Below are 27,850 nucleotides of genomic sequence, written 5' to 3' on the forward strand. Positions count from 1 at the left end.
TTTTAGAAGGTGCTTGTACTTCCCAGATCATCTTTGATATTAAAAAATATAGAGGAAATAATGGAAATTAAAAAAAACCTCTTTTTTAAAGATGAGGATTTTTCAACCAATCTTAAAGCAGTCTGATAATAACAACTAAAATTTGTTAAATATGTATTAGAGAGACAGTAAAGCATAAATCAAACTGTGCAGGTTTTAATCCTGGCTTCGTCATCACTGTCTGTAGGACCTTGGACAACTTAGCTTCTCTGAGCCTCAATTTCTTCATCTAAAGAATGAGAATGACAGTAGTGCCTGCCCTGTGGAACTGACACGAGGATTCAATGTGATGTTATGTATGGAGTACAATGCCTAGCCCAGAAGTTCCCAATAAACATTTGCCATTTTTATCTTTAGGACTCATAAATACACATCTAATAGTTAGAAATTATTTTTCTTATTAATGAGAAACATTTATTATGAAACCAAGATAGGTATAAGTCATTTTGTTATACTAGACTGTTTTCAAAATAAATATTGCTTGAAACAGGTGAATAGTTGACTAGATTTTGTAAATTTTTATTATCAAAATATCTGTTTCCTCATCTACTTCTATTTGTGGTTGTTTTATAACAAGAGCATTACTGAGGAACCGAGAAGCCGAGTTTTATTTCTTTCTTATCTGCAGATTTGGATTATGAGTAAAACAAGGGATATTATACACACCAGAGCAAATTGCTAAAGCAAGTTGCAGCATCTTCCCTGGAGATTTTGAAAAATAGAGAAGATGGGCACATCTCTTGGATTGTTAAAATACAGTCATTCTTGGAGATAGAAGCTAGATTAGATAACCTCTTGAGTTCACTTCAGTTCAATCTCTGTAATTCTGTACCTCGGTGGTAAAATTGGGGTAATAGTCACTCTTTCAGATTACATGTTCTTAGATGAGAGGTTGAGTGTAAATAAAGAGGTCACTGCTATTTTGCTTTTTGACTCTAGAGAACAATTTACTTAAAACTAGATGGTCAGGAATTCTTCAGCTTATTTTTTTTTTCTTATTACAACTTGTAGAATTTAAAGAACTTTCACAATTTATAAAACTCAGGGCATGATTCAGTAATAAATGTATTTGTAAATATTTGTCTAAATATCACTTTAAAGAATGAGGTAAACGAAAGGAGGCAACAGAATACTGGTCTTGGGTGTTGATAGAACTTTTTGGAGGGAAAAAATAAGGCTAGCTAATTATTTTGTAAATAAAATTTAAGTTTTGAAAGCTTTGTTGATAATCACAGGATAATACTCTATTTATAGATTAAATACCAAGTCAGTAATAGGAATAAAAAGGTGACATAGTCACAGAATAAACACAAATAAATTATTTTTTCTTTTATGATAAAATATTAGGAATGTTTGGGACTAATAGCTATTTTTAGATTATTACTAAGAAATATAAAACTGAAGTAGAATGTAAAGGACTCTAATATGGTGAAGGTGATTGCAGTGGAATAAAGAGAATTATTGAAGATGGGTGGTAAAATAAGGTAGTTAAAGCATAAAAGTCCTTTCTGAGATCAGAATGGAGCCAAGGGGAAACAGCTGCATTTCAGTCATAAGTACAAAATCAAAAGGATATCCACTTATTTATTTTAGCAGGTTAAGTAATTAAGAAGTTTGAGATGAGGGCCAAAGTGATATGATTCTTTGCTAAACTCTAGAATATCATAACTGTGACCCATACCTTTGAAACTTGAATCAGATGGCTTTAAAATAATTGGTGTGGTTTCAATAGCCACACAGCACCTGCTACTATGGGATAGGCTGAGCATGTACATCCATGGGTTGAGAAGGTGTTAAGAAAAATTTGTGGGCACAAGATGCAAAGTAAATGGAAAGTGAAAAGTGTCTGCTCCAGATACATAACTTTTTAAGGTTAGCATTGCAGTGTATAAGTTTTATTTTCCCTCAATTATCTCTTGGATTCATGGTCAGAGAAGCGGCATTAAGCTGTGTGGATTATTTTATTATCCAGGATAGCATCTCCTTTATAAGAAATCTTTATTTTTTTCTCAGCAGTTAATAATTATATCTTATTTGTTTTTTGCTTGGTTTTCTATGTACTGTCACTAATGGCATGAGACTACAATGGTGAGGAAAATGATGAAAAAGATGATGAAATGCATGAAACAATGAAAAAGTCCCGTCTCCTCAGTCCAGTTTGAATTGATTGTTCTCTGTGACCTCTGTCTCTCCTGGGATCTGCCTTCACCATCCACCTGAGGATTATCTTTCCCTTTCGCCTGTTGGGTCCCTCTCTCCTAGTTCCCTAGTCTTCCTCTATCTTCGTTTACTCTATTATGCACATATTCCAGTGGCTGTCTGAGAAGGAGATCACGGGAGATACATTTTTTGAGATCTTGGGAAATCGTTCTTTCCTCCAAGTATTAATGCTCCATTGCTTCTTGTTTCCAGTGTTGCTGCTGAGAAGTCAAATACTGTAATGACTCCTCATCCTTTGTAGGTGACCTGCTTTTAATTTTTCCTCTCTGAAAGCATTTGGAATCATGTCTTTGTTCTCAGTGTTCAAAAGTTTTTCCAAGATGTGCTAGATACACAGCATGTCTTTTCAGTCTGAAAAGTCTCATCTTTCTCTTTTGAGAAGTTTTGTTGAGTTTTTTCTTTGATAATATCTTTTTTCTCTACTTTTTCTGTTCTGATTTTAGGGAACTCCTCCTTTTATATGTTGGTTCTTCTGAACTGAACTTCTGATTTTCTTGTGGAGATTTCCCTCTCTTTGGCTTCCAACCCAATGAATTGCTTGGCTTCTGCTCCCTCTGCTCTCTCTGCTTTCTTTAAGTATTTGTTTTGTTTGTTTGTTCTTTTTGGTCTTTCATATTTTGGGCTTTTTTTAAAGATGAGTTAATCTTCTATCAATATTTAGAATGAAGAGCTGAAAGCTGATTGAAAAGCTCTTGAGCACAGGTGTGTCTTATTGAGGGCTGGGTTTCACTGGAAAGTGTTTCGACTAGGCTTTTTCTTTGGGGGGAGATTCCCTAATTGTCAGTGTATGTCTCTTCTCTGGAGCTGATCAGTTTCTCCAGATAGAATCTGCCAATTTGAGCAGTCTAGTGGAGAAGGGGGCTAAGAGTTGCACTTTCGGTATGTAGATTTTCATGTAATTCCCCTCTTTTCTCACCCTCAGCTCTGCCTGGTGCCTCTGACTCCACAGTCCTCTGGATTAGCCTCTCCAAATGTCCTGTCTTCTCTTCTGATGGCAGAAGTGTAGCTGCCTGCATCCTTGCTGTCGGGAAAGGGCTCTGGGGTTTAACTGCTTTTTATAGAAATAGTCAACTTGTTTTCAGCCCTACTTTTTAAAGATAGGTGAAGGCTCAAATTTCTGAACCTTTCAGCAGTTCTGCAATACAAAGCAAGGTTACTTCTACTAGCTTAAGTTTCAGTAGTTCTGGTCTCTTAAATCTTTCACCACTTAATTATCTTTCTTTTGGCTTCCAGAATTTTTGTTATTGTTATCTCCTTTTTGATTCTCTCTCTTTTTAAATGCCAAGCATCAATCTTTTATTTAATGTTGATAAAGTTGATTTTTTTGATGAAAAGATAATTCTAATATCCTCTTCCTACCCCAATGGATTGTTTTACCCATTCTCTTGGGGTTTGTATTTCCCACTTTGGAAAACATAGTTTTAAGCTACTTGTATGAGAACAGAATGCTTCCTTCTGTCTTCTGGAGGCATATATACTTACTACGGGCAGAGACCCTACAGCGTTTCTCCAAGTATGATCCACACAACACCTGTGTCAGAATCATCTGGACTGTGTGTTAAAAATTGAAACTTCTGGGCCCCACTCTAAGCCTATTGAATTAAGAATCTCTTGAGTGTGGGGCCTGGGGATCTGAATTTCAACAAATGTCTCCAGATAATTCATAGCTCCACTAAAGTTTGAGAACTTTTGTTCTGATGTTCTAAAACTTCAAACTTACTAATTAATGGAAATCTTCATAGTCTCCTTGTTTGTTCTCCTATACATCTCATGTGGTTTAAGAGAAAAGAAATAAGTTGTGCGACAGAGAAAACAGGATATAGGAGAGAGATCACTGATTGCTAGATTAGAACTAGTGGATAAGAGTTCAAAAATCAGGAAAAGTCTGCGTGTTAGCAGGAAGGGAGTCGTCTAACTAGAAAAGTAAATATTCCCTTAATATTTGTATGTAGACATTTTATTGTAATGACTTTTCCCTGTTATTACTGAAAAAGCACATAAATATCGAGGGAATTACTCATATATGACTGTTAAAGTATAAATAAATAGTAGACTATCAGATGCCTTTAAACCAGAGGAAAATCCAGACTTCTGTGATATTCACCATTTGTCATTTTGAAAAATAACTCAATAAGCCTAAACAAACAAGAAAAAAGTTTAAGAAAATTTTAAAGTTTAAGAAAGGCCCAATTTAATTGAAAAAAATGCAATATAAATAGCGTGATTGTGATGTTCACACACAAATCAGTAATTATAACAGCGGAGATTTTCCCAATAGTGTGGGTAAAGTAATTGACAACATTTTAAGAGATCCAGAAGAGAGCACCTGGAGTAACAAAATTTGATTGAGGATGCTCAACATAGATTCCGACAGGGGAGGTCATGCATAATTATTTATGTTGGAAGTTCTTTAAAGAGCTTTTTATGATATATGAGGAAAAGCCAATTGATACTATTATCATTTTAAAAATTAGTCTGATGTTCACACCGGGGATTTATATCAGATTAAAAAATATTAAAGCAGATGTTTTTAAAATATGGAATTTGATAATATAGTTTATTCTCAAGAGGCCATGGATAGCCAATTGTCTTCTATTTATTTAATGTGAAGTTTAGCGTTATACAATTGGATTATTTCAGAATATTGTAAGTAATTATTTAGTAGTCAGAATTTTTTTTCTTGAATGAAATCATAAGGAAGAAAAAATGTGGATTTCCTTAGCTGAAAAGAAACAAATGAGAATTTTCAGTCTAAAGATTTATCTACTTGATGGATGGTAGTTAAGGGCAGTCCTTATTATGCCTTAACTCCCCTTAACAGTTAAGATATACCTTCCCATTAAAGTATCTTTGATGAACTTTATCTAATTTCTGGACATTAGAACCACAGAATTTTAAGAAATCATTTAATTAAGCAACTTAGAAAATTGAGACCTAGAGAAGTTAACTGCCGTATCCAAAGTGGATCAACTGGAATAGCCAGGACTAGAATCCATTAACTGACTTGAAGAACAATATTTTTTTCATTATGAGAAACTGCCACAAATATACTTTTTCTTACATTTTAATTCCTATGAGTCCTCACTTAGAAATGAGTTAACATAACCGTTAAAGAAAATATGAAGCACCTGTTTACAGTCATAACACAATAACTAATATCAGACTAGCCGTCCCATTTTAGATAACTGAAACTGGACAAAGTATATGAGACAACTATTTTTAGACATTAGATAGCGAGAAGCACCAGACTGTAATGCCTGAGAGGAGAGGAAAAGTTGAAGTGAGTCCTACAATTTACCCCATCTTTATACCTGGAGGCGATTTTTGACTGTGGTGTAGGGAGAGAGCACCCAAAAAAAACCCAGTGGTCTCCACAAGCTGAAGAGGAAGACATCAGAGTTCTGGGAGGCTGAAATGGCTGGAATTTACCATAAAATGCCATAAATAAAGGAGCTATTTGGAGAGTAGTTTCTAAAATTTGCCTAAGGGTCCTCTTATGTCTTTGGCTAAATATCAAGTTGCTCCTGTACCAGGTGAACGCCACGGGCCTGGCACAAACAGCTACCAGCGAAAGAACAACTGATGGGGATGTAAAAAGGAAACAACTCTGCGCGTATGCATAGGGTAGGGGCGTTTGGAGCAACTCTGCAAGTATGCACCGGGTGGGGGACCTTTGGGTTGTGACCAGTCAGAGGGAAGGAGTTGTGTGGAAAGTGTGGGGAATTCATGAAGATCCCAGAAAATGTAATCATTATCCTGGAGAAAAGTCAATCAATAGAAACAGATCGCCAAATAGAGTTAACAGTAAAAGGCATTTCAGAAGCTACTATAAATATATTCAAGGAATTAAAGACAAACATGAATATAATGTGAAGAGAAATGGAAACTGAAAATAGAACCATGGAAATTCTAGACCTGAAAAATACAATGTCTGAAATGAAAAAAAATTACTGAATGAGTTTAACAGCAGATTAGACATTAGAAAGAAAAGATCAGTGAATCAAGACAGGGCAATAAAAACTATCCAAACTGAAGTACAGAGAAGAAAAAGGAAAAGTCTGAACAAAGGACAGAGTGTCAGTAATTTGTGAGATTAACATCAAGCAGTCTAATATGTGTATAATCACAGCCCTACAAAGCCTGGGGAAAGGGTGAATATATTTGAAGAAATAATGGCCAAAATTTTTTCTGAGTTCATGAAAAATATCGACCCACAGATCCAAGAAGCTCAATGAAAACTCAAGAAATGTAAAGGAATTAGAACAGCCAAGTTTGGAGGACTTGCGCTACCTGATTTCAACATTTATTATAAAGCTAAAGTAATCAAGAGAGAATGGTATTGGCATGAGGATACACATAAAGAGCAATGGAAGAAAATAGAGAGTTCAGAAATAGACCCACACATATAGGGACAAATTATTCTTGATAATTCAATGGAGAAAAGACAATCTTTTTGAGAAATATTGCTGAAAATTGGATATCTGTATGATAAGAAATTACCTCTATCCCTACCTCATACCATCACTAAACTTAATTTAAAATTGATCATAGATCTAATCATAAAAAACTAAAACTATAATAGTTCTCAGAGAAAACATAGGAGAAAATCTTTACAACCTTAAGGTAGGCAAAGATTTCTTAGATAGGACTAAAAAGTATGCACTAAAACAAAACAAAAAAAGATTAAGTGTACCTTATCCAAATTTTAAAAACGTTGGCTCCTCAAAAGACAGCATTAATGAAATGAAAAATCTAGGCCTGGACTGGGAGGAAATATTCAGAAAACACACATCTGACAAAATGCTTGTATTCAGAATATATAAAGATCCCTGACAACTCAGTAAAAAGACAAAAAACTCAATAAAAAAAGGTCAAAGGATTTGAACAAGCAGCTTACTAAAAAAAAAGACATAGAAATTGACCATAATCATGTGAAAAGATGCTCAACATTATTAATCATCCAAGAAATGCAAATTAAATCCACAATTAGTTACTACTACACACACATTAGAATGGCTAAAATTAAAAAGACTGATGATACTAAGTGTTGGTAAAAATCTGGAGTAACTGGAAGTCTCACATACAGCTGATGAGAATGCAAAATGATGTAGGCACTTTGCAAACCACTTTGGCAGTTAAACATACACTTATCACACAATCTATCCATCTCATTTCTAGGTATTTACCCAAGAGAAATAATATATGTCAACATAACACAATCTAGGTGAATGTTCAGAGTAGTTTTATTCATAATAGCCCCAAACTAGAAACAACTCAAAAGTCCATCAACAAGTGAATGGATAAACAAGTTGTGATATATCCATACCAAAGAATACTCTTCAGCAATAAAAAGGAACAAATATTGTGGTAAACTAAAGAAGCCAGATACAAAATATTGGTGTATGATTCTATTTATATGAAGTTATAGAACACACAAAACTATTCTCTAGTGACAGAAAGCAATCAGTGGTTGCCTGGGGCCAGGGGTATGGAATTGTGATTGGGAGAGAGCATGAGGAATTTTGGAGAGTAATGGAAATATTTTATATCTTGAGTGTGGTGGTGGTTACATAGAGACATTTTTCTACCTGCATTGAACTGTACACTTAAAATAGGTACAGTTTATTTCATGTAAATTATACATCAAAATAGTCGATTTAAAAAGTAAAGAAAAATAACAGCATGATCAAAATTATAAAAATTTAAAAGTAATGTGGGCTATATAATTTTTCTTAAGAAGAGATCAATTCAGGATAAAATATCCAAGGAGTATGTATTAATAGATTACTTAGAAAATCTCCTCTGGTTATCTACTTTCATTCATATTTTAATAATAAAATGCCAGAACACTTACATTTCAAATTCACAAGAAATAATTGCTTTTTCAAACCATAGTCATGTTCATTACTAAGTAAGAGCAAATAACGAGATTTGGCATGCATTGTATCACCTACTTTTATGAGAATAAGACAAATAACAGGCCAGTAGATTTATCTCCAGGATTTATTCAGAAAAGTACCTTTAAGCTGCTTAATAAGATGGATATAAATCCAGCCCAATCTCCTGGCATCTTCAGGTTAAAATAATGATCATAATTTTTATTATAAGTCATTATAACATGTTGGTTTTAGCAGAGAGTTATGCCAAGTACATTTTATTACATTTTAATTCTTTGAAAATTTGTAATGTGTTTGACAATCTTTCAGTTACCAAAAAAAAAAAAAGTCTGTAAGAACAGATTCCCTTCCTCAAAATATTTATGATAAATTGTAGTTCTCTACTGAACAAGTACAATTAATTGCCAATGGTGAAATATTTTTAGTAATACAATGAATTAATTTTATAATTATCCATTCATTTTCAGCTTGCTAAATTTCTTCTAAAATTCTTCTCTGGCTTCTTAATTAAATGATTTGCTTCTTAGGTTATATAGTGAATACTGATGTAATCTACTTGTTGTACAAATACTCATTGAGTTAGCTGAAACAGTCTTCCTCATTTAAGGAATCTGTGCCAAAAAAATTTTTTTTCCTCTACCAGTTAGGATGACTTTAGCTGCAAATAATTGAGAATCCTGACTCAAACAGATTTAATCAAAAAGGAAGCAGAATATTCAGAGATAGGGCAGCTCCAAGCATGGTAGGACAGTATTCCAGTTATGTTCTCTATAATTTTCTGGATTTTGTGCTCTTTCATGTGTTAGTAACAGAATGGCTGCTACACAGCCTGGGACAACATTGTCCATCTCTTTGCTATGCCTGAAGAAGCCTTTCCCAGAAGCCCCTCCTCATGTCACACTGGCCGGAACTAGATTGTGTCCACCTCCAAAGCATCCCCTGGTGAGAGGCATGGGATCACCATGATTACTTAGACCAGTCAAGATGATTGGAGCTTTCCTGAGTCAGAAGGAGGAAGGGTGAACTCTTAATAAAAATCAAGGCAGCAAGGATGACGTAGAGATGGATATTGGGTGGGCAACCAACAGTACTGCTTGCAAATATGAAGAGGTTTTCTCATTTCATTTCCTAAGGACAGCACAGGGTCAACTACTCTGGTACTAAAGAGAATTTGGTTTATTAGAAAAAATTTTTTCTGGAATTATACATATTGTAGTTATAGCATAATTTTGTAAAATTGGTCAGAAATTTTATTTTCTGGGTTTATCAGACTCTTAATAACAATATAAAAATTCATGATTAAATGAGTGTAAATTAGACATATATTAGCTTTCACTCGTTCATTAATTCATAATATTTTTATGACTCCTAACATCTGCCAAGCACCCGGATATGTGTGTGCACAAAGCCAGCCATGGTCTTGTTCTCATGGAGCTTTTAGTCTAGTGGTGGAAAGAGACATTTGTAAAATGGTCACATTATTGCCTGTGGAATAGGTGGCACAAAGAAGTCTTCAGAGAAGAGATAAGCAGGATTTATCTGGGGACACACGGAAGATATTGAGGATGGTAGCCTTTCAAGTAGAGAGCACAGAATATGAAAAGACTCCATGGCAGAATGAGCAGGATGAATTCCATGAATTGAAAGTTCAGTATTTGAAGGAGAGAATGGCCTTTTAGGAGAGGTTACAGATTTTTGCCCCTCTGCCCCCTAAGAGAGCAGTGAGAAGTCATGAAAGGGGTTTTAGTTAGGCACGGAAGAGTGGGTAACCTGATTTATGTTTTTGAGTAGATCACTTTGGTGCTCAGTGGAGAACAGATTGGATGGCCTGGGTAGACGAAGGGAGACTGTTAGTTAACTATTGCCGGAGTCCCAGTGACAGATGATAATAGCTTGGACTAGGGTGTAGTAGTGGAAATGGAGAGAGTGGATAGATTTCTAAGATTTTTAGAAGATAAAACCAACAGGACCTGATAATGACTTGAATACATGAGGTGAGGGACAGTGAGGTGTTAAGGGTATCAAGGATGACGTTGAAGTTTCTGGTTTGCATATCTGGATAGATGGAGGTACCTTTCCGTAAAACACAATGCGGGAAGAAGACTAGGCTTGAAAGGAAAGAGCAGGGATTCAGTCTTGAATGTGTTCGATTTTGAGGGATCTTTGATCTGTTTAAGTGGAGATACTGAATAGGTTTTATATAGTGTGGAGCTCAGAGGAGAGCCTAGGGGTAGACATACCAATCTGCAAGTTGTGAGATGGAAGATGAAATGGTGGGCACAGATTAGATAGCCTAAAGAGAGAATTCAGAGTGAGGCAGGGAGAGGGCTAGGACTGACCTTGAAGAACTCCGGTGAATGAATAGAGGAGGATGAGCCTATGAAGACAGGAGAAGCCGGAGAAAAATTAGTGGATTACTGTATTTCAGAATTCAAGGGAAAAGAAGGTTTGAAGAAAGAGGAAGTGGTCAAATGCTATTCACAGATCAAAACAAATGAGAATTAAGAAAATATCCTTGGGATTTGTCAACATGGTAGTCATTGGTAATCTTTATGAGTTATTTCAGTAAAATGATACCAAAAGCCAGACTGGAGTGGCCTGAGAATGAGTGGGAAGAAAGGAAATGGAAACAGAGAGGTGGACAAATCTTTTACGAGATTTAGCTGTAAAGGGGAGGGGGAGGGGTAGCTAGAGGGAGATGTGGGGTATGGGAGGATTTAATTTTTAAGGTAGGAAAGTCTTGATCATGTTTAAGTGCCAGTGGGAAAAATCTAGTTGAGAAGGAGAACTTGAATATACAAGAAATGATGGATAATATGTACTGCTTTAAAAGCTGAGAGCAAACATGGTTGAAATCATAGGTAGAATATTGGCCTTAGATAGGAGCAGGGACTCCTGTAATGTAACTAGAGAGTAAAGGAGAGGATGGGGTACAAGCAGGGAGGCTTGTAGCTTTGGTAGCAGGAAGATGAGGCTTCAATTTTCTCTCTGAGGTCATGCCATCTGCCGAAAATAAAGAGGGAAGTAGGGGAGAGGAGGCTGGATGGAGACAAGCAGAGCAGAGATGGTTTGAAATATTTGTTGTGGCAAGTGGAAGAGAGATTTGACCAAAGAAAGGAAATAGAAGCGACTAGGCAGTACTGAGAGACCATGGAGGTTGGTGACCATGGATAATAGTAATGCTGATGTGTTCATTTGTGTGACTTTCTCCAGGAGCACCAGGCTTCTTGGTGTGTGCACAGAGAGTGGATAGTAAGGGTCACCCAGAGTTAGGATTTTTGTGTCAAAATTTACCCATGAATGAGGAAGAATGATTAGAGTGAGGAAAGATGGCACACTTGGAGGTCAGGACCCTGAGGGAGAAGGGTTTGTTTGTTTGTTTAATAGGAGTGTTGGGGAGAAATTATCTTGAAATAGCATTGCAAGTCAACACCACTTCCCAAACCTGAGGCTGTGTGATATGAGAAAGTAAAATCCTAGCGCTTGAGAGGGCTCTGGGGACATTGCAGGGGAAAGTCTGGTTTCTTTTAAAAGCTATTGAGAGTTTTGTTGATTGGGGAAGCGTTTTCAGAGTGCAAAATGCAAAGATTTCAGAAATGGATGAAGGAGTTGAGGCTAATATATGAAGGACAAGAAAATATAGAACTTTATGTGAATGATGACGATGCAGTAGACCAGGGGTAGGCAAACTTTTTCTGTAAAAGGCCAGACAGTAAATATTTTTGGTTTTATGGATCATAAGGTCTCTGTTGCAACTACCCAACTCTGTTGCTGTAACGTGACAGCAGCCATAGAAAATACGTAAATGAACAGTGTGGCTGTTTTCCAAGAAAACTTCATTTATGGGCGCTGGAAATTGAATTTCATATACTGTGAGCATATAACAAAATGTTATGAATCTCCTTTTGAGTATTCTTTTAACAATTAAAAATGTACAAGCCATTCTTAGCCTGTCCACCATACAGAAACAGGCTGTGGCCAGAATTGGCCCATGGTGTATAATTTGCTGACCCGTGCCATAGAGGATCTTTTGAAGAGAGTGTGTGGGCAGGTGTAAATCAGGGTGTACACTTCTGGACATTGACTCATAAAAACATGTTCAAAGGTGTCAAAGTTCTCTGTCTTTGAGGAGGATGGACATTGTTGGGTCTGATGGCTTGTTAACTGGTTCACTTGGCCTGGGGTGATGTTGAGCTAAGCATACTCTCTAACCTGGACTGGGGTAGTGGCAAACCAGACCCAGAGGTTGTAGAGTATGTGACCATACCACCTCCATGGCGGCCTTTCCGGGAGCTGCAAACTCTGTCCCAGGTGTGCCTGGGGGTGGAGCTGACTCCCAGAACTGTAAACAAATGGCTTAAACTAAAAAGAGTTTGTGGAAAATCTCTTCACATGTCAAGAAGAGTCTGGTGTTACAGCATGATAGTTTTAAATTTCAGTATCAGAAGGGTTCTTTACAACCTAAGCTGTAAGAAATTAACAAAACGTGAATTTGTAAAAGTGATGTTTTAACAAACTTAACGGGTACAGATTAGTGGAAATGGTATTTTAATTAACCTTAGTATTACAGCAAGATGGCACCATTAAATATTTTTCAATTGTGAATTATAAGAATGGCCTTACAAATAGAGGCTTCATTTCAGGGCATTTGACAGAAATTTATATAGATAAAAATTCATACTACTGATAATTTATTCTGAGAAAATGATTACTGAAGGCTGGCATTGCTTAAACACTGCAAGGATCTTTCATCCTGAACATAGGAGAGAATGATAGTGTTGCTGATGCCTTATTAATTTCTAGTATCTGATTTTCTAATGCCAGTTTTTAAACTCATTTAACTCCTAAAACTTGGCTTGCACAAACATTTTAGCATAGTGAAAAGTGGAATCTTTGAGTTAGAAAGCCACGTGATTTTACTTGATTGATTTTTTTAAGACTCAAAGGCAGCAATATTTGAAATAATTTTAAAAATCTTTGAAATTTTAGTGAAGTAAATGGGACTGTATTTAAATAGCTCATATTTTACTTAGTTTATTTGGTAAATTATAACTTTGGAAGATATTTAGATATTTGAACCTTTACCAGTAACTAGGGAATATAATTTGTGCCAAAGGACTTCATTGAACTTTTAACTAATAAATTTGTAACATTAAGAAATTGAGAACTGAACATAAAGAATGGAAAGATAAAGAATGTGGGGAACCTAAGGAAGAGTCAGTGGGACCAGCTGTAGATCTTAATAGTATTCAGACATGATTGGCTAAGGAGGAATGTGGACTGAATTATCTTGCTTGAGTATTTCTGTCAGCGATGGTAGTAGTGGTGGTGGTGATAAAAGGATGATTTTGGGGCACAAAGTCACATGGAAGAAAGTGACCAATAGGAGAATTTTGCTAGTCAGAGACCAACTGTATTAATTACTTAAAGTATTAAAAAAAAAAAAACGAGGGTGGATCCCATGCCAAGGTCAGTCAATATGTTCCACTCTCCTTTCTGTCTCAAGTCACAGACAAAACTCCAGTTTCTTCTTCTGATACCTTCTCTCTTATATTTTGAATATTGTTCTCCAGGCCTCTTTAGTAAGGTTTTGGTCCACAGGAGGGGATCTTAGGTGAACTTGTGTGTGCTAGTCACTAAAGACATTGACCAGAGAGAGTGTGAGGGAAGGCAGGAGGGGTAAAGGGGTAACATTTGGAGAGTCACCAGGTTATTACCTTATTTGATTGGGTAGGCAAGGGCCAGTGCCTGCCATGGGCAAGGGGACTAAGGGGGGCAGGGCCAGTGATATTAGAGGGGCTGTTCCAAGTTGGGGAGCATCATGTCTGACTTGTGAGGACACAGGGGATTGGTTGGGATTGAACTCCTGCGTTGACACACCCCACGTAGGCAGATTGGAGGTCAGTGGATTTTCTCCACTGGCCAGTGTTTACAGTTGCTTCTGAAGTACACTGCAAGTAGGTTATTTAGCTAGGTAAAACATTGATATTGTGACTATTTCCTTTATGAATTAGAGGGTTCAAGATTATTCTTGTAACTTCATATCTTAATCAAGATATGCCTTCTTGATTCTGAGAAAAACAGCAGCAGTACATAGTTTCTGAAGAATTGTCCAAAGCTCTGGATTGCAGCTGGTGTGCAAGAAACACATAATCCTGTGAATGCCCACAGGAGTATGTGGCACGTGGGAACACTACAGGTCATGTATAGGAGCAGAATAAAGGCTGAAGACCTCTGCCAACATCCAGTAAAGGCCAATTTGTCAAATTAAATTCGTCCAGTTAAATATTTGCCTTTTCAATGCAGCACATCACTTGATACAGCAACTGGATAAACCAAATCAGTCATGATGTTTGAAGTTGTTCTCCAGACTAAAAGGAAAGCGCAGCTTTGCCTCTCTCTCTCTATATTAAGCTGTTTAAACTTGTCCATTATCACGAAGACAATGAGTTGACTGGGCTGGGACTAGAATTATGCGCTCCAGTTTTAAAGTTGGGATAAAAATGAGCAGAAATGGAGATGATGTGGTGTCAGCCATGGAAAAATGTTCTTTTTACTGTGTAATCATATAATGAACATTGTCCTTCAGTAGTTCTTGGTTATGCAAAGGCAATAATAGTATATTATGGCTATGAATAGTAAAAATGAAAGACAGAGTACTTTCAGTTTGGATTTGGAATGTATTATGTATTTTTAAATGAATATGGTGAGTTTCAGAGTCACCTTAGAAAACCTAAAAAAACCTGCCTCAGTTTACCTGATACTCCCAACCCCTCTGTGACTTAATTTTCCTCAGCTTGTGAGAAGAACTTTCACTCCACTGTTGCATGTCTGAATCTTCCCTGAGGTCGGCCAGGTGATTGTTACAGCTTCATGAGAGCTACATCAAGAACAGGTCAAGACAGTAAAATATTAAGAAAAGAGCTTTAGCAGATTAGAAACCATTAAAAATGAAGTTCCTGAAATTCAGGCTCATGGAAAACCTTGAAATGTGGTTTATTAATTCCATTTTTTAGTACCCAAACAATGTAAGTTATCAAGGTGAATTGTGATTGGACTTTATGTATAATTTATTTTAGGACACTTGGAAAGAATTGAAAAGCTAAAGAAAGTACTTAAAACCTAATTTAAAAAGTCATGTCCTCCCATTGTAAAATAAATGGAAAATATAGAAAATAACAAGAATAATATAAAAATCTCCCAGAGTTCTACCATTTATTAAATAGGGTGTAACCACTTTTTCATAGTTGTTGCATCTCCTTTTTCTTTTTAAATTAATATTTGTGAATGTATTTTTAAAATACAATTGGAATCTAATTTTAACTTCCTTTTTAAATTTCATATATTAGAAACACTTTATAAATCATTAAATTTTATTTTACAATATAATTTTTAATAACCATGTAGTATAGAAAAGACTTTGTGTATTCAATTTAGCCAGAGCTTACTGTAATAAATTATTTATAGTTTTTTTTTCTGTGTAGATTTTAGATACTTGCACAAGGAGAATGAATCTAAATTCACCAGCCAGATATCTTTATGATTTGTATGGCAGAAAAATTAAAGATATTTCAGAAGGTAAGTGGCAAAGATTTTATAAACTGTATGATAATATTTTGAAAGGTATTTACATAATTTTGTTTTTACTTTATACATTTAAAAGGAAAACAGATATAATAGAACAGTTTATAACACAGACAAATATGTCATTCTTATACAAAGGGGAATCATGAAAGGGTGTTAAGGTTTTAGGAATCTGTTATTTCAGCATATCTTAGTCCATTTGGGCTACTATAACAAGAATACTATAGACTGGATGGCTTAAGCAACAAACATTTATTTCTCACAGTTATGCAGGCTGGGACATCCAAGATCAAGGTGTGAGTAGATTCAGTGTCTGGTGAGGGCCCTGTTCCTATTTTGTAGATGGCTGGCTGCTCACGTGGTGGAAAGGCAAGGTGCTCTCTGGGGTCTCTTTTATAAGGACACTAATTCTTCATGAAGGATCCACCCTCACGACCTCCAAAGGCCATCACATGGGGATTAGGTTTCAACACACGAATTTTGGGGGGACACAAACATTCAGTCTATGGCACAGCACAAGCTTAGATTTTTAAAAAATTGATGGAAATTTTAACCTTAGTAAGCCATAACTTAATAAAAAAAAGTAATTGATAAATTTTCATAATTTAACAGACAATTTTTATGGTATACAGCTTTCAAAAGAGAAAAATGAGAAATTATTTTACTGTATGCTTAGATAGAGATTTTTTAAGTGTTTTGGTTAACTTTTAGAGGTTTTACACAAGTTATGAAATGTGCTTTAATACAATTTTATTGTATGTCTCTCAAAATATGAGATATCCATCTATATTTCTAAAGGCACTGATTTGCTAGTTTTTGAAAGCAAAAATGCCATGAATTCCACATTTGTGCTACTACTAAATTACTATTGGTAGTAATTACTACTATTACTTTACTTTTTACTTTTTTTAATATACATTTTATTACTTTATTAGTAATTACTATTTTTTTAATAGTGCTCCTATTAGCACTAGTAAATGTGCTACTATTATGGTCCTATCACTTCGTCAAAACTTTCACCCCATATGTGTGAAGGGGGCCAAAATCTTAAATGGCACCCTTTAACTGCAAGGGTACATCCAGACAACTGTAAGTGCTTTTAGGACATGGCTACATGGATACTCCCATTTGTTTCTAATATCCTTGCTTTTGCTATATAAAAGCAAAATATTTCCTTGATTTTTCATCCTTAATTAATACTATTGAGTGATTACTGTATTTTGATATTTATTATTTATTAATTTTTTTTTGGTTAAGGATTATATATGTGTGTGTGTGTTTAGAAAGTAAGTCTATTTTTCTTGGTCATTTTTAGTGTTTGTATTAGATATAGTAATTAGTTTTCATTTTAGTAGGGACTTTTATCTGAAGATTTCAGAGCGTGTGTAGACACTTTTCCATCATCTAGAAGCACTAGATAGTTGTTTACCTGTAAGACGTATGTAACGCGGGATCCTTCCTTATGGTCTTTTTTTAGGGGGTGGGGAAAGTGTCATCCTTAAAGTTGATTTCTTCTTTTTTGCATTTTTGTTCCCTTCTTCATCATGCTGGCTAACGTTTTCCTTATGATTAACAATATTTTAAAATCACTCTAAACTTGCATTGATAAAATAAATAAATAACACGTTTTCTTAAGACCCTCTCTAGCTTCGGATTATTTCCAGCTCACCTGGAGTTAAAAAATTAGATTTGAGTAAACTGCTAGAATTGAAACTATAAGGAAGTCTGGTTAAGATGAGAGATTTATATTTAGAAAGTTGATTTTTCCTCTCCCAAATATGGTGTCCACACGGAAAGCTCTGACTCTGATGCAATTCTTCATGGATGCCAGGGGCATGTGCTCGTGCCTCGTGCTTCACGTGTCTCAGACTGTGCTAGGATCACACTTGAATGCATGCCTTGCCCTGTGTTTTTGCATATTATAAAAGCTCATGCCAGCTGAAATTAGCCTATGCAACTACTAACATGTGGAAGCATAACAAGTTCACTGGACTTAAATACTTAAAGAAGCTAATCCTGTTGGAGGAACTTCCACTCTGTAGCACCCTAGTCACTTAACATTAGGTTTTTGCATTTCTTTTTTCTTTGTTTGTTAGTGTGATTTTGTGCATCAAATGATTGAGGTCCCTAAACTTTTATGTTTGACTGTCTTCTGAACTTCAACTTGGGGAAGGTCAAGTGTTATGTGAAAGTTATCTTTTAATTTAAATAAATAAATGCTTATACTCATTTGATGTATGATTTTTTTTGCTTGCTTGCTCTGTATCAGATCAGAAAAATAATTTAATAATGTCTAAAGTTAAGATCATAGCAATTACTTTTTTTTTTATAAGCACAGATTCAAAGTGTAATTGTACCAAAGACTAAAAGTAACAGAAACACAAAATAAAAAGTTTTCTCCTATCTCTTGCTTCTTGTTTGGAATTAGATATACTTTCAAGTTTTCCTCCTATGCTGTGAGAAATAAGCACATTTGACATGACATTAAACTACTTTTACTTTATCAAGTCTAGCAAAACCTTAAAAAACCCATAGGATTCATAAATTACTTGTGTTTTTAGATTTCTAAACTATCGAAAATTTTAACAAAGAGATTTATATTCTTACATGTGGTAAAGTTCTTTAGTTGTGGCTCCTTTCTAGATCTATTCTTTCTAGAATAGAAGAGAACTAACTACTGTGTAAAGATGCCATATATATGTATATATATATAGTCAACATGCTAGTACAGCATTTCTGCTAGAGCATAATATATGTGTGAAAATGCATTCTGCAAAGTCATGCCCACCAAAATTACAGGGCCATGGGAAACTAGGGTTGAGGAAGACCGTTCAAAATCTGTGCACCTTTAAAGCCACAATGCTAACTAAATAATAATTGTTAACTTAGTAGATAATGTAAGCAGCCTGGGTAGGCATCTCAGAGTGCTGCTTCAGAGGATATTAAAGCTGCACAAAAACCGTAGAGTGGGAGCCAACGCAGAAGGAAGTCAACTGGAGGTTTGAGCCAGTGGGGCTTCCTTTAAGCAAGGCACAGGAGGAAGCGAAACTCCCACAATCAGAGTCATGCAAGGCAGGGGTGAAGAGCACCCCAGTGTAGCAGCCAAGCTAGGGTCTTTTTTCTCTCTTGCCAAAGCATAGACGTCTACTCCCATGCCGTTGGCCTCCTTTGCCTAGGAAAAAGCACATATTCACCAACCAAACTTCCATCCATCTTTCCCCCGCTCACCAACCCTGTATGAGCTATTTGGCGTTAGAGGAGCACGTCACGGTGAAGAGCTGTTATGCAGACGGTGTCAGGTTTGGACGTAGCTGTTTAATAACACTCTCATTCCCGCAACATTGTCCGGCTTTTGTTCTCTTAACTTGTTTGGCTTAATCATTGCCTTATGGTGAACCAGAGAAGTCACTCTCCCTCTTGAGAAAGGAGATCCTCACTCTCTTAGGACCTTTTGAGGCTGCTATTCCATAACTAAACCCTTCTCCTTTGTGGATCCTTCTAGATCACAGTGGGCAGTGTAAAATTTACCCCAGAATATTCTGAGATGAGTTAGAATAGAACATTAATTAAATTGTTGAATACAGGGTTGTGCCATGGAACATTGAACGTTCACTTCCTACCCCATTTCCTACCCCAGATTATGCCCAGCAACATTGTCCAAAATAGCTGTTTTCTAACAAGTTCTTCAGAGATTCTGCAATGAGATCAAATGACAGGATTAACATATTTCAATGACAAAATTCCAATAACACAGAGATACCTCGAATTTGAATGTTAACTCTTTCCATTATCAAATGTTTGTAGAGAAATTAAATTCAAAAAACAAAATCCTAAAGAAATTAAAATCCAGAATTTTTAAGTCGACACAGAAGTGAATTCCAAAAATCAAATAATCTTAACTTTGTGAGTGAAGATCCAATAAAAGTTCAATCTCCTCAAGTTAAAATTGAAAGAAGTTAAAGTCCTTCCTAATTTTTATTCTTCCCAGTGTCAGCCCGATGGCTTCTGGCTCCTGGAGTGGGTATCATCCCTCAGGACCTCAGAAGTTGAATTGGGTCTACCCCAACTTTCTCACGTGCCCTGCTTCCAACTGAACTGAAAGATGATCCCCACATCAGCTCTCACCCAGCACGTCCGGGACAGAGCCAATCCCCGATTTCTAATATGGTCATTCCAAGTGAAATGATGTTTCCAGGACCCTGTGTTTGGCGTGATGCAGACTGTGTGACTATTGCCAAGACTATGACAGAGACTAAGTGAAGGAAGGCAGAGAAGAGAAAACATTCTTTGTGTCAGTCTTTCCAAGATGCCAGTCAATCTGTGCTGTTGAGACGAGTCTGTGACCTGTGACATAACTCATCGGGAAGCAATCTCCCATCAAGGCATTAGTTATAGCATTATGCATTTATAATATCTTGAGGGAAAAATTGACCAGTGCACACTGTCTCCTCTCTCAGAGAGGCTGCATGAGGTGTTGGTTAAGTACTCTGATTTTGGAGCCAGAGTTCAAATTCCAGTTATGTCGCTTCTTGTGTGACCTTGGACAGGTTATTTAGTTTTCTGAGAGTCAGTTTCCTCATCTGTAAAATAGGAATTATAGTATTTACCTTAATAGGTTGTTGTAAGGATTAAGCAAGATACATGTAAAGTCCCTAGAACAAGTGCATAATACTTGGTAAACATTATATTGCATTATCATCATTACTGCTGTTAATATTACTATTACATTCTCAAAAAGGGTGCCGAGAGTGTTGCACTCTTGCGACGTTGGGAAATTTACATTGGTGGCAGTCCCAGCCATAAAAACTTGTCGAGGTACTGTTCTTTGCCTTTGTAAAGTACTCCAAACGTCTTATGTTCTTTTCCCTCTGAGTGTCATGTTTCTGGATCCCGTGCTGAACTGAGTTTGGGCTCTGTCTGGTGGTATACTATCCACCTTGTCCTGGCAGCAGTATTTTCAATGCTGGGTCACAGTGGCTGCTGTAACAGCCTCTGGCTATGAAATTGTTTAAGCCTAAGAAACCTTCATGGGCACAGCTTCCTCCTCATCTCCACATCTGTTCCAATTGCAGAATAACTTCTGGTGGATTTCTGAATTGAAGCAGCTGTTAGTGTTTCTGGGGCTCCTGTTCTTAGGTGCCCAACGCGGACCAACTCTACTGCCATTTCCTCCCGAAGACGTGGTCTCTCCTCCGTTTTTGAACGCTCCTTGTCTTGAGTTAACATTTCTGTCCGGCACCTCTTTTTCTGCCGTGTTTGGGATGTGCCTCTCCTGTACTCCTTTTCCTGTAGAAGAGCCCTCTTTTCTCGCAGGTTGGGCTGTGTGGTCTGCTGCGGTTGAGGACCTGCTTTTCTCTTATGTTCTCATCCATACTTGTGTTTTTCTAACATATTCCTCTAGATAAGTTTTTCTTGCAGGGACTCTCATAGTGAGAGATATGAAGTCAATAAGTTCCAAGTTTGTCAATAGTGTCCTTTGTTCAAACCAGTCTTCTCCATTTTCACCTCCCTGAGGTAAAGAATCCTACCCAGGATGTATTTTCCCACAGTCTGACATCTAATTTAGATCTAGGCTCCTTGATCTATTATTGTTCTGCCTGGGTCCCCTGTAATATAATTCATCTTGTCTTTTTCTTTCCTTAATCTTAGGCCCATAAAATTTTGGAGTTCACTAAATACATTTTTTAATAGTTTATACTAACCTTCCTAGTATTCTCTTCCCCAGTTTGTTCATATTTTATGTGCACTCTTTGTGTAACTGTCCCATCCTCCAAGAGGTTGGCTGATGGCTCTCACTGTTATTCTGTCTGCAGCATCAATGCTGCCTCTTCCCAGTGTTGGGCTTCTGCCTCCTCTGGGGCTTGTGCTGAGTTTTCTCTCCATGTCTTACTTTTATTCGTCTTTAGGTTTCACTGGGCCCCAGGTACTGCTTCTGATTTTGTAACAGTTAAAATATCTTCCCCTTTCATAATAACTTCTGTGAGAGTATCAGACTTGGATGTACCTCCTGCACCCACCTCACTGGCCTTCAGGCCTCAGTTTCTCTTTTTCCTTCTCTCAAATGTGTGCGCTCAGATCCAAGGCTTACCTTTTTCTAGGGAGATCGCTTTCGGCCTCCAGCTAAATGAGCCTGTCTTCTTTGTTTGTTTTCATGCACACATGGCTTTGTTCTAAGATGGAAGCATATTTTAAAATCACTTTACTTTCTCCTTGATTCCTTCAGCAAATCTGATTCCTAGATTTGTAATACTTTCTTCGAGTTGTTTCTCTACCTTAACTGAAGAAGACGGAGCGTCCTTTTTATAATAAATCTGCCACTTTTTTGTAGGTTAAGCCACAGTTTGGGTTTCTGAAATTTAGAACCATGGTCAAAATTTATATGATGAATAAATTTAGAGCCAACTTTAATTCATGGAGGCTCCTTTAAAAGCTTGTGGACAAGCCACATGAATTGAAAGTTAGCTCATGCACAGCTCCTTTTGGGCCCAGAATGCAGCTTAAAATAAGAGAATGAAGGCTAGGGTTTGAGGCAAGGACCTAGTGCTGCCTATCTAGGCCTGGTGCTAACGATTTAAAGAGAGAACCTCACTGCAGTGTGTGTAGGACTCAGCTGCCGTGGTACCTTCAAGTCCTGGCCTGCAGACTTAGCCACAAAACACAGAAAGGCAGCAAGTGTTGTTTCACCTTCCAGTGCCTAAATGATAGAATCCCAACCTCAGACTTGCCTGCAGTCAGGTGAAGTTCACTGCCTGGTCCAAGTGTGAGTGGCAGCAGCCTGCACAGTACGGCAAGCACAACCAGCCTGGTGCTGAGGCATCCACAGCCCTCCTCAGTGGACTAAAGCCATCCCTGCCCACCCCTCCTACCCCCGGCTGGCATTTTCTGACGGCCAAGGCTGTTGGAAAAGAATCTCAGCTGCATTTAGTTGCTGTGACCCATCAAGCTCAAAATTCGACATAGCCCTTGCTTATTATACAATTTCTTCATGTAGAGGCCCTTTAGTCAAAACACAGCTAAAACCGTAAATTCAACTACATGACCCAATATAAGCTGCCAGGCACCCCCAAGGTTAGAAAGCAGACACACAGACAAGAATCCACACCGTCCTCGCATGTTGAAGCACCACCAAAGCATGAAGCCGCCTAGTCAAGGTCCCTCTGTACGTCTCAATGTTTTTGTGTTATTTGCTCTCCAAAATTACTTCTTATGCATTTCTCAGGGTTCCTGACCAACTTGGTCCTGTAAATACGCACTTTCCTGAGTTTTGTGAGATTTTCTAGCAAATTATTGAAACTGAGGAGGTAGTGGGAAGCCCAGAATTTAAGGCAGCTGGTCAGAAGTGAGGGCAGTCTTGTGGAGTACTGTGCCCTAACTTTCAGGTTGATAAACTCCTTGCATTGGAGGACTGATCCTCCCCAATTCAAAACTTACTACAAGTAAAGCTACAGTAATTAAAACAGTGTAGTGCTGCATAAGTGGAGACATATAGACCCATGGAATAGAATTAAGAGTGCAGAGATAAACCAATATATCTATGGCCAATTGACTTTCGACAAGGATGCCAAGACCATTTAATGAGAAACGAATAGTCTCAGCACTCAACAAGTGAGTGCTGGCATAACTGGATATCCACATGCAAAAGACTGATGTTGGATCCCTACCTCATACCATATGCAAAAATTAACTCAAAATGGATCAACAACCTAAATATAAGAGCTAAAAGCATAAAACTCTTTCAACAAGACATAGGAGTAAATCTTCATGACCTTAGATTTGGCAGTGGATTCTTATAATGACACCAGAAGTATGAGCAGCAAAAGAAAAAAACAAGTAAATTGGACTTCATCAAATTAAAAAAATTTTGTGCATCAAAGGACATTATGGAGAAAGTGAAACGGCAATCTACAGAATGGGAGAAAATATTGGCAAATCATGTATCTGATACAGGTTTAATATTCAGAATATAAAAAGAACCCTTAGACTCAACAAGAAAATGACAAAAAACACCATTAAAAAATGGACAAAGGACTTGAATAGACATTTCTCCAAAGAAGATATACAAATGGCCAACAAGTACATCAACATCCTTAGTCATTAGGGAAATGCAAATCAAAACCACAATGAAGAACCACTTCACACACACTAGAGATAAAATAAAAAGTAAAATAAAAATCACACACACACGGACAAAATGGAAAATAATAAGTGTTGGCGAAGACATGGAGAAATCAGAACCCTTGGATATTCCTTCTGGGAATGTAAAATGGTACAGCCACTTTGGAAAACAATTTAATGGTTTTTCCAAAAGGTAAACAAAGAATTACCATTTGGCCCTGCAATTCTATTCCTAGGTATATACTCCAAAAGAACTGAAAACAGATAACCAAACAAGTACATGTACATGCATGTTTATAGTAGCACTGTAGATAATAATCAAAAGGTGGAAACCAAATGTCCATGAAAAGATGAATGTAGAAACACATGGTGGCATATACATACAATGGGATATTATTCAGCCATGGAAAGGAATTGAATACTGATAATGCTACACATGGATGAACCTTGAAAACATTATGCTAAGTGAGAAAAGCCACATACAAAGGGTGCCATGTTGTATAATTCCATTTATATGAACTATCCAGAATAGATAAATCCATAGAGATAGAATGCAGATTGGTGTTTGCCAGGGCCTGGGGGGAGGGGAAAATGGGGAAAAACTCCTTAATGTGTAAGGGGTTTTACTGTGGAGTGATGGAAATATTCTGGAACTAGATAGAGGTGGTGGTTGCACATTGAATGTACTAAATGCCACTGATATCTTCACTTTGAAATGGTTGATCTTATGTTATGAGAATTTTGCCTCAATAAATTATTAAAAGAAACAAAGAGACAAGTGGAGCAGAAGCGATTTGCCCCAGTTCTCTCAGAGGTCACCCTAGATCAGCTGACAGGCAGCTGATTCCAAGATGCGTGAGCAAGCCCAGCCAAGACCAACAGAACCACCCAGCTAAATTGCAGACTCATAAGCTGAATTAATGCTTGTGGTTTTATGCCTCTGTGTTTTGAGGTGGTTTGTTATACAGCATTATTGTGGCAATAGATACCAAATAGTTAGCTCTTTGTACTTCATAGATATTATCACATTATCTTTATTCACTAGACTGCTAAATTCTACTCCTAAATCTTAATCCTTTATGTTGCCAAAGAATAATCTTCCTAAAATATCCTGTAATTTTTTTTTCTTGCTCAAAACTTTACATATCAAGAAGTTTTCACTCTCTGTATCCTGACATTCAAGAACCTTCATTATGTGGTCTTGCCCTACCCAAACACCTTAATCACCCACATGTCACAACTCCCCACATGCACCCGTGTCATGGTGAGATCTGTCCCTCCAGTGTCCCAGGCAGTGTGGTGCCTCATGTAGCACCCAGCTTCCTTACCTTCACTTGTGCTATTTTATGCCCACTCAATAATCTTTCTCTTCTTCTCCATTTGTTCAAAGTTCAGCAATTTGCATCAGTCAGGATATATTATATTGTTTTGTGGTAACAGATGACTCCAAAAATCTCAGTGACTCATACAAAGGTGTGTTTTTCACTCATCCTGCATGTCATTGTGGGTCGACTGCACCTGCGCTAGCTTATGTCAAAGCAAGTCACTCGCATTTCCTTCATTCAACTGTGTGGGGTGTGTAATCCTTCTCGGGAAGGGCGTTGTGGGTCACATGGCTAAGCCTGACCTGAATAAGGTGGGAAGTATAATTTTCCTTCAGGGAGGGCAGCAAATATTTTGAATAATAATGGAATACACGATACTGTCTGTTTTCCAAAATCCGTATTAGTTATCAATTGCTGTGTAATAAATTACCCTGAAACTTAGCAACTTAAAGCAACAAATATGTATTATTTCACAATTTTTGTGGGTCAGGAATTCAGCCATGGCTTGGCTGGGCCTTCTGACTCTGAGTCTCTTATGAAGCCTCAATCAAGCTGTCAGCTTGCAAAGTTTTAAAATGTTGCTTAAATCCCACTTTATTTTGTTTACTGATACCCCTTTTTATAACTTCTTTTGATACCATATGTCTGTACCATATGTCATAACACTTGTTTATATAGTATCTCTGTTTTGTGTTTAGAGCTTATCTTTTTAACTAAAGAGAGATTTTGTTTTTATACTTAAAAAAAAAAAAAACTCCCAAAATCTCCTAATATCTATCATGGGACTGGGCATATAGTAGACCTTCAAAAAATTAATATTCAAATAAATAATTATTAAGCATAGTTTTTATATTATAGTATCTATTATAGTAAGTGATGAAAAATACTTTTAAAATGAATGAATTAATTACAATTCAAAAAATTTCTTTGTTGAATTGAATTTGCAACAAATTGCCCACTATTGACTACTTTTTGTTGGTAGTTCTCATTGATGTCACTTACTGATTCACCACCCACTCTGAGTGGTATTTTGTCATATTCTATAGAACCTTAAAAGCTTGAAGATTCTCATTTATTAGATGCATAGTGCAATATAAAAACAAATGATAATGACGATATTTTTTGATATCCACTTCAGAATAGCGTTGTCTCTTGGTTTACTTTGGATTTCAGCATCAGAAGCATCTTTGGTCATCCCCCAAATCTCACTTTGTCATGAATCCCCTCTAAATCATCTCCAACAAGTGTCTATCCAGTCACTGCTTATTCCGTTTCTGACGGCTATAATTTCTTTAAAAAAATCTATATTATAGCTAACTGAAATCTATTCTTTTAAACATTTGCCATTGGTCTTGATTTTGTCTTCTAGAGTTACATAATATAAATTAGTTCCTAGTCTATGACTGCCTTTCAAATATTTGAACATGTATGATTTAAATATTTTCCAGGTTAAATACCTCTAGTCTCTCCAACTATTTCTCTGGCTCCTCCCCATCCTGGTCACTCTTCTCTGTTCTGTCTAGTTTTTTGGTCTTCCTCTGGGTGGGACCCCACATTGTATACAATGTTCCAGGTCAATCAATGATGAGAAAAGCAGCCCCACTTCCTCTTTTTTTAAGGTCATGATATAACCCACAATTGCATTATTGTTTCTATTAGATACATGATGTCACTGACCTAAATTGAACGTAAAGTTAACTAAAGCCCCCAAGTTTTTGTTCACAATTTGCCTTTAAGCTTCTTTGTCCTCATGCTGTACTTGTCCTGCTGAATTTTTGGATGTGTCAACAGAACTTTATACATTAATTTCCTACTCAATTTCTTCTTATAAGGTTTTTATTTAGTAGTTTATCCTTGCAAGATCTTTCAGATATATAATCTGTCACCCAGGGATTAACAGTTTCTCCCATGATTGTTGTCACTTGTAAATTTGGCAATACCAACTTTAACGCTGTCCAAGTTGTTGATTAAAATATTGACTAAGCTGTGATTAGGGACAGAGATCTTTAGCATCTAATAGAGTCCCTGCTTCAGATTTCTATTAATCTTCCATGGATATGGCTGTTCATTTAGTTATGAACCTACAAGCTCACCTATCTCCATCTTAGACATGTCTTCTAATTGCCTCACTCTAGCAACACTGTTTAAAAAAGTTATTTTAGTCTATCATGATTGTCATGCTGTACCAATGCTTTCAATCTTTATCATGGCCTGAAGGGCCTTCATGATTTGGTCCCTACTTGACTTCTCCATCTTCACTGAGTACTATTGGCCCCTTCATCTCTGCACTCAAGTCACTTTGTTTGTTTCTGTTCGTGACACACTTCATTCTCCTTCCTGCCCCAGTACCTTACCATATGTTTCCTCTGCTTGGATTCTCTCTCACCCTATCCTCCTTGCAAGCTATTGCCTACTCATCTGAAGGTCTTGTTTTAGCTATTTCTTCTTCTGAAAAGCTTTCCTAACATAGCCCTCTTCCTATCTGACTTCTCTCCCATGTCTAGGATAGGTATCCCTGTTACATTAATAGCACCCTGTATATAGGAATTGTCACAATTGTAATTACTGAAACTGCTTGGGGAGTTATTTTTTTAATATCTATCTGTCATCTAGACTGTAAGCTCCATGAGAACAGAGATTTTGTAGTCTTCTCTGTATTCCCATGTTTAA

At 36.8% G+C, this 27,850-nt stretch overlaps 1 protein-coding gene across 1 annotated transcript in view; it reads left to right on the plus strand.

Annotated features, from left to right (window-relative positions):
- Positions 1-27,850, plus strand: part of DCDC1 (doublecortin domain containing 1) — a 392,270-nt gene that overhangs the window by 36,754 nt on the left and 327,666 nt on the right. The window contains exon 6 of the mRNA XM_087433962.1: positions 15,641-15,734. Coding sequence (XP_087290088.1) covers positions 15,641-15,734 — 94 coding nt within the window. The remainder of the gene's footprint in view (positions 1-15,640; positions 15,735-27,850) is intronic.

Source organism: Ceratotherium simum, chromosome 7 (assembly GCF_057802395.1).
Source record: "Ceratotherium simum simum isolate JZ-2026a chromosome 7, ASM5780239v1, whole genome shotgun sequence".
Classification (NCBI taxonomy): Eukaryota; Metazoa; Chordata; class Mammalia; order Perissodactyla; family Rhinocerotidae; genus Ceratotherium; species Ceratotherium simum.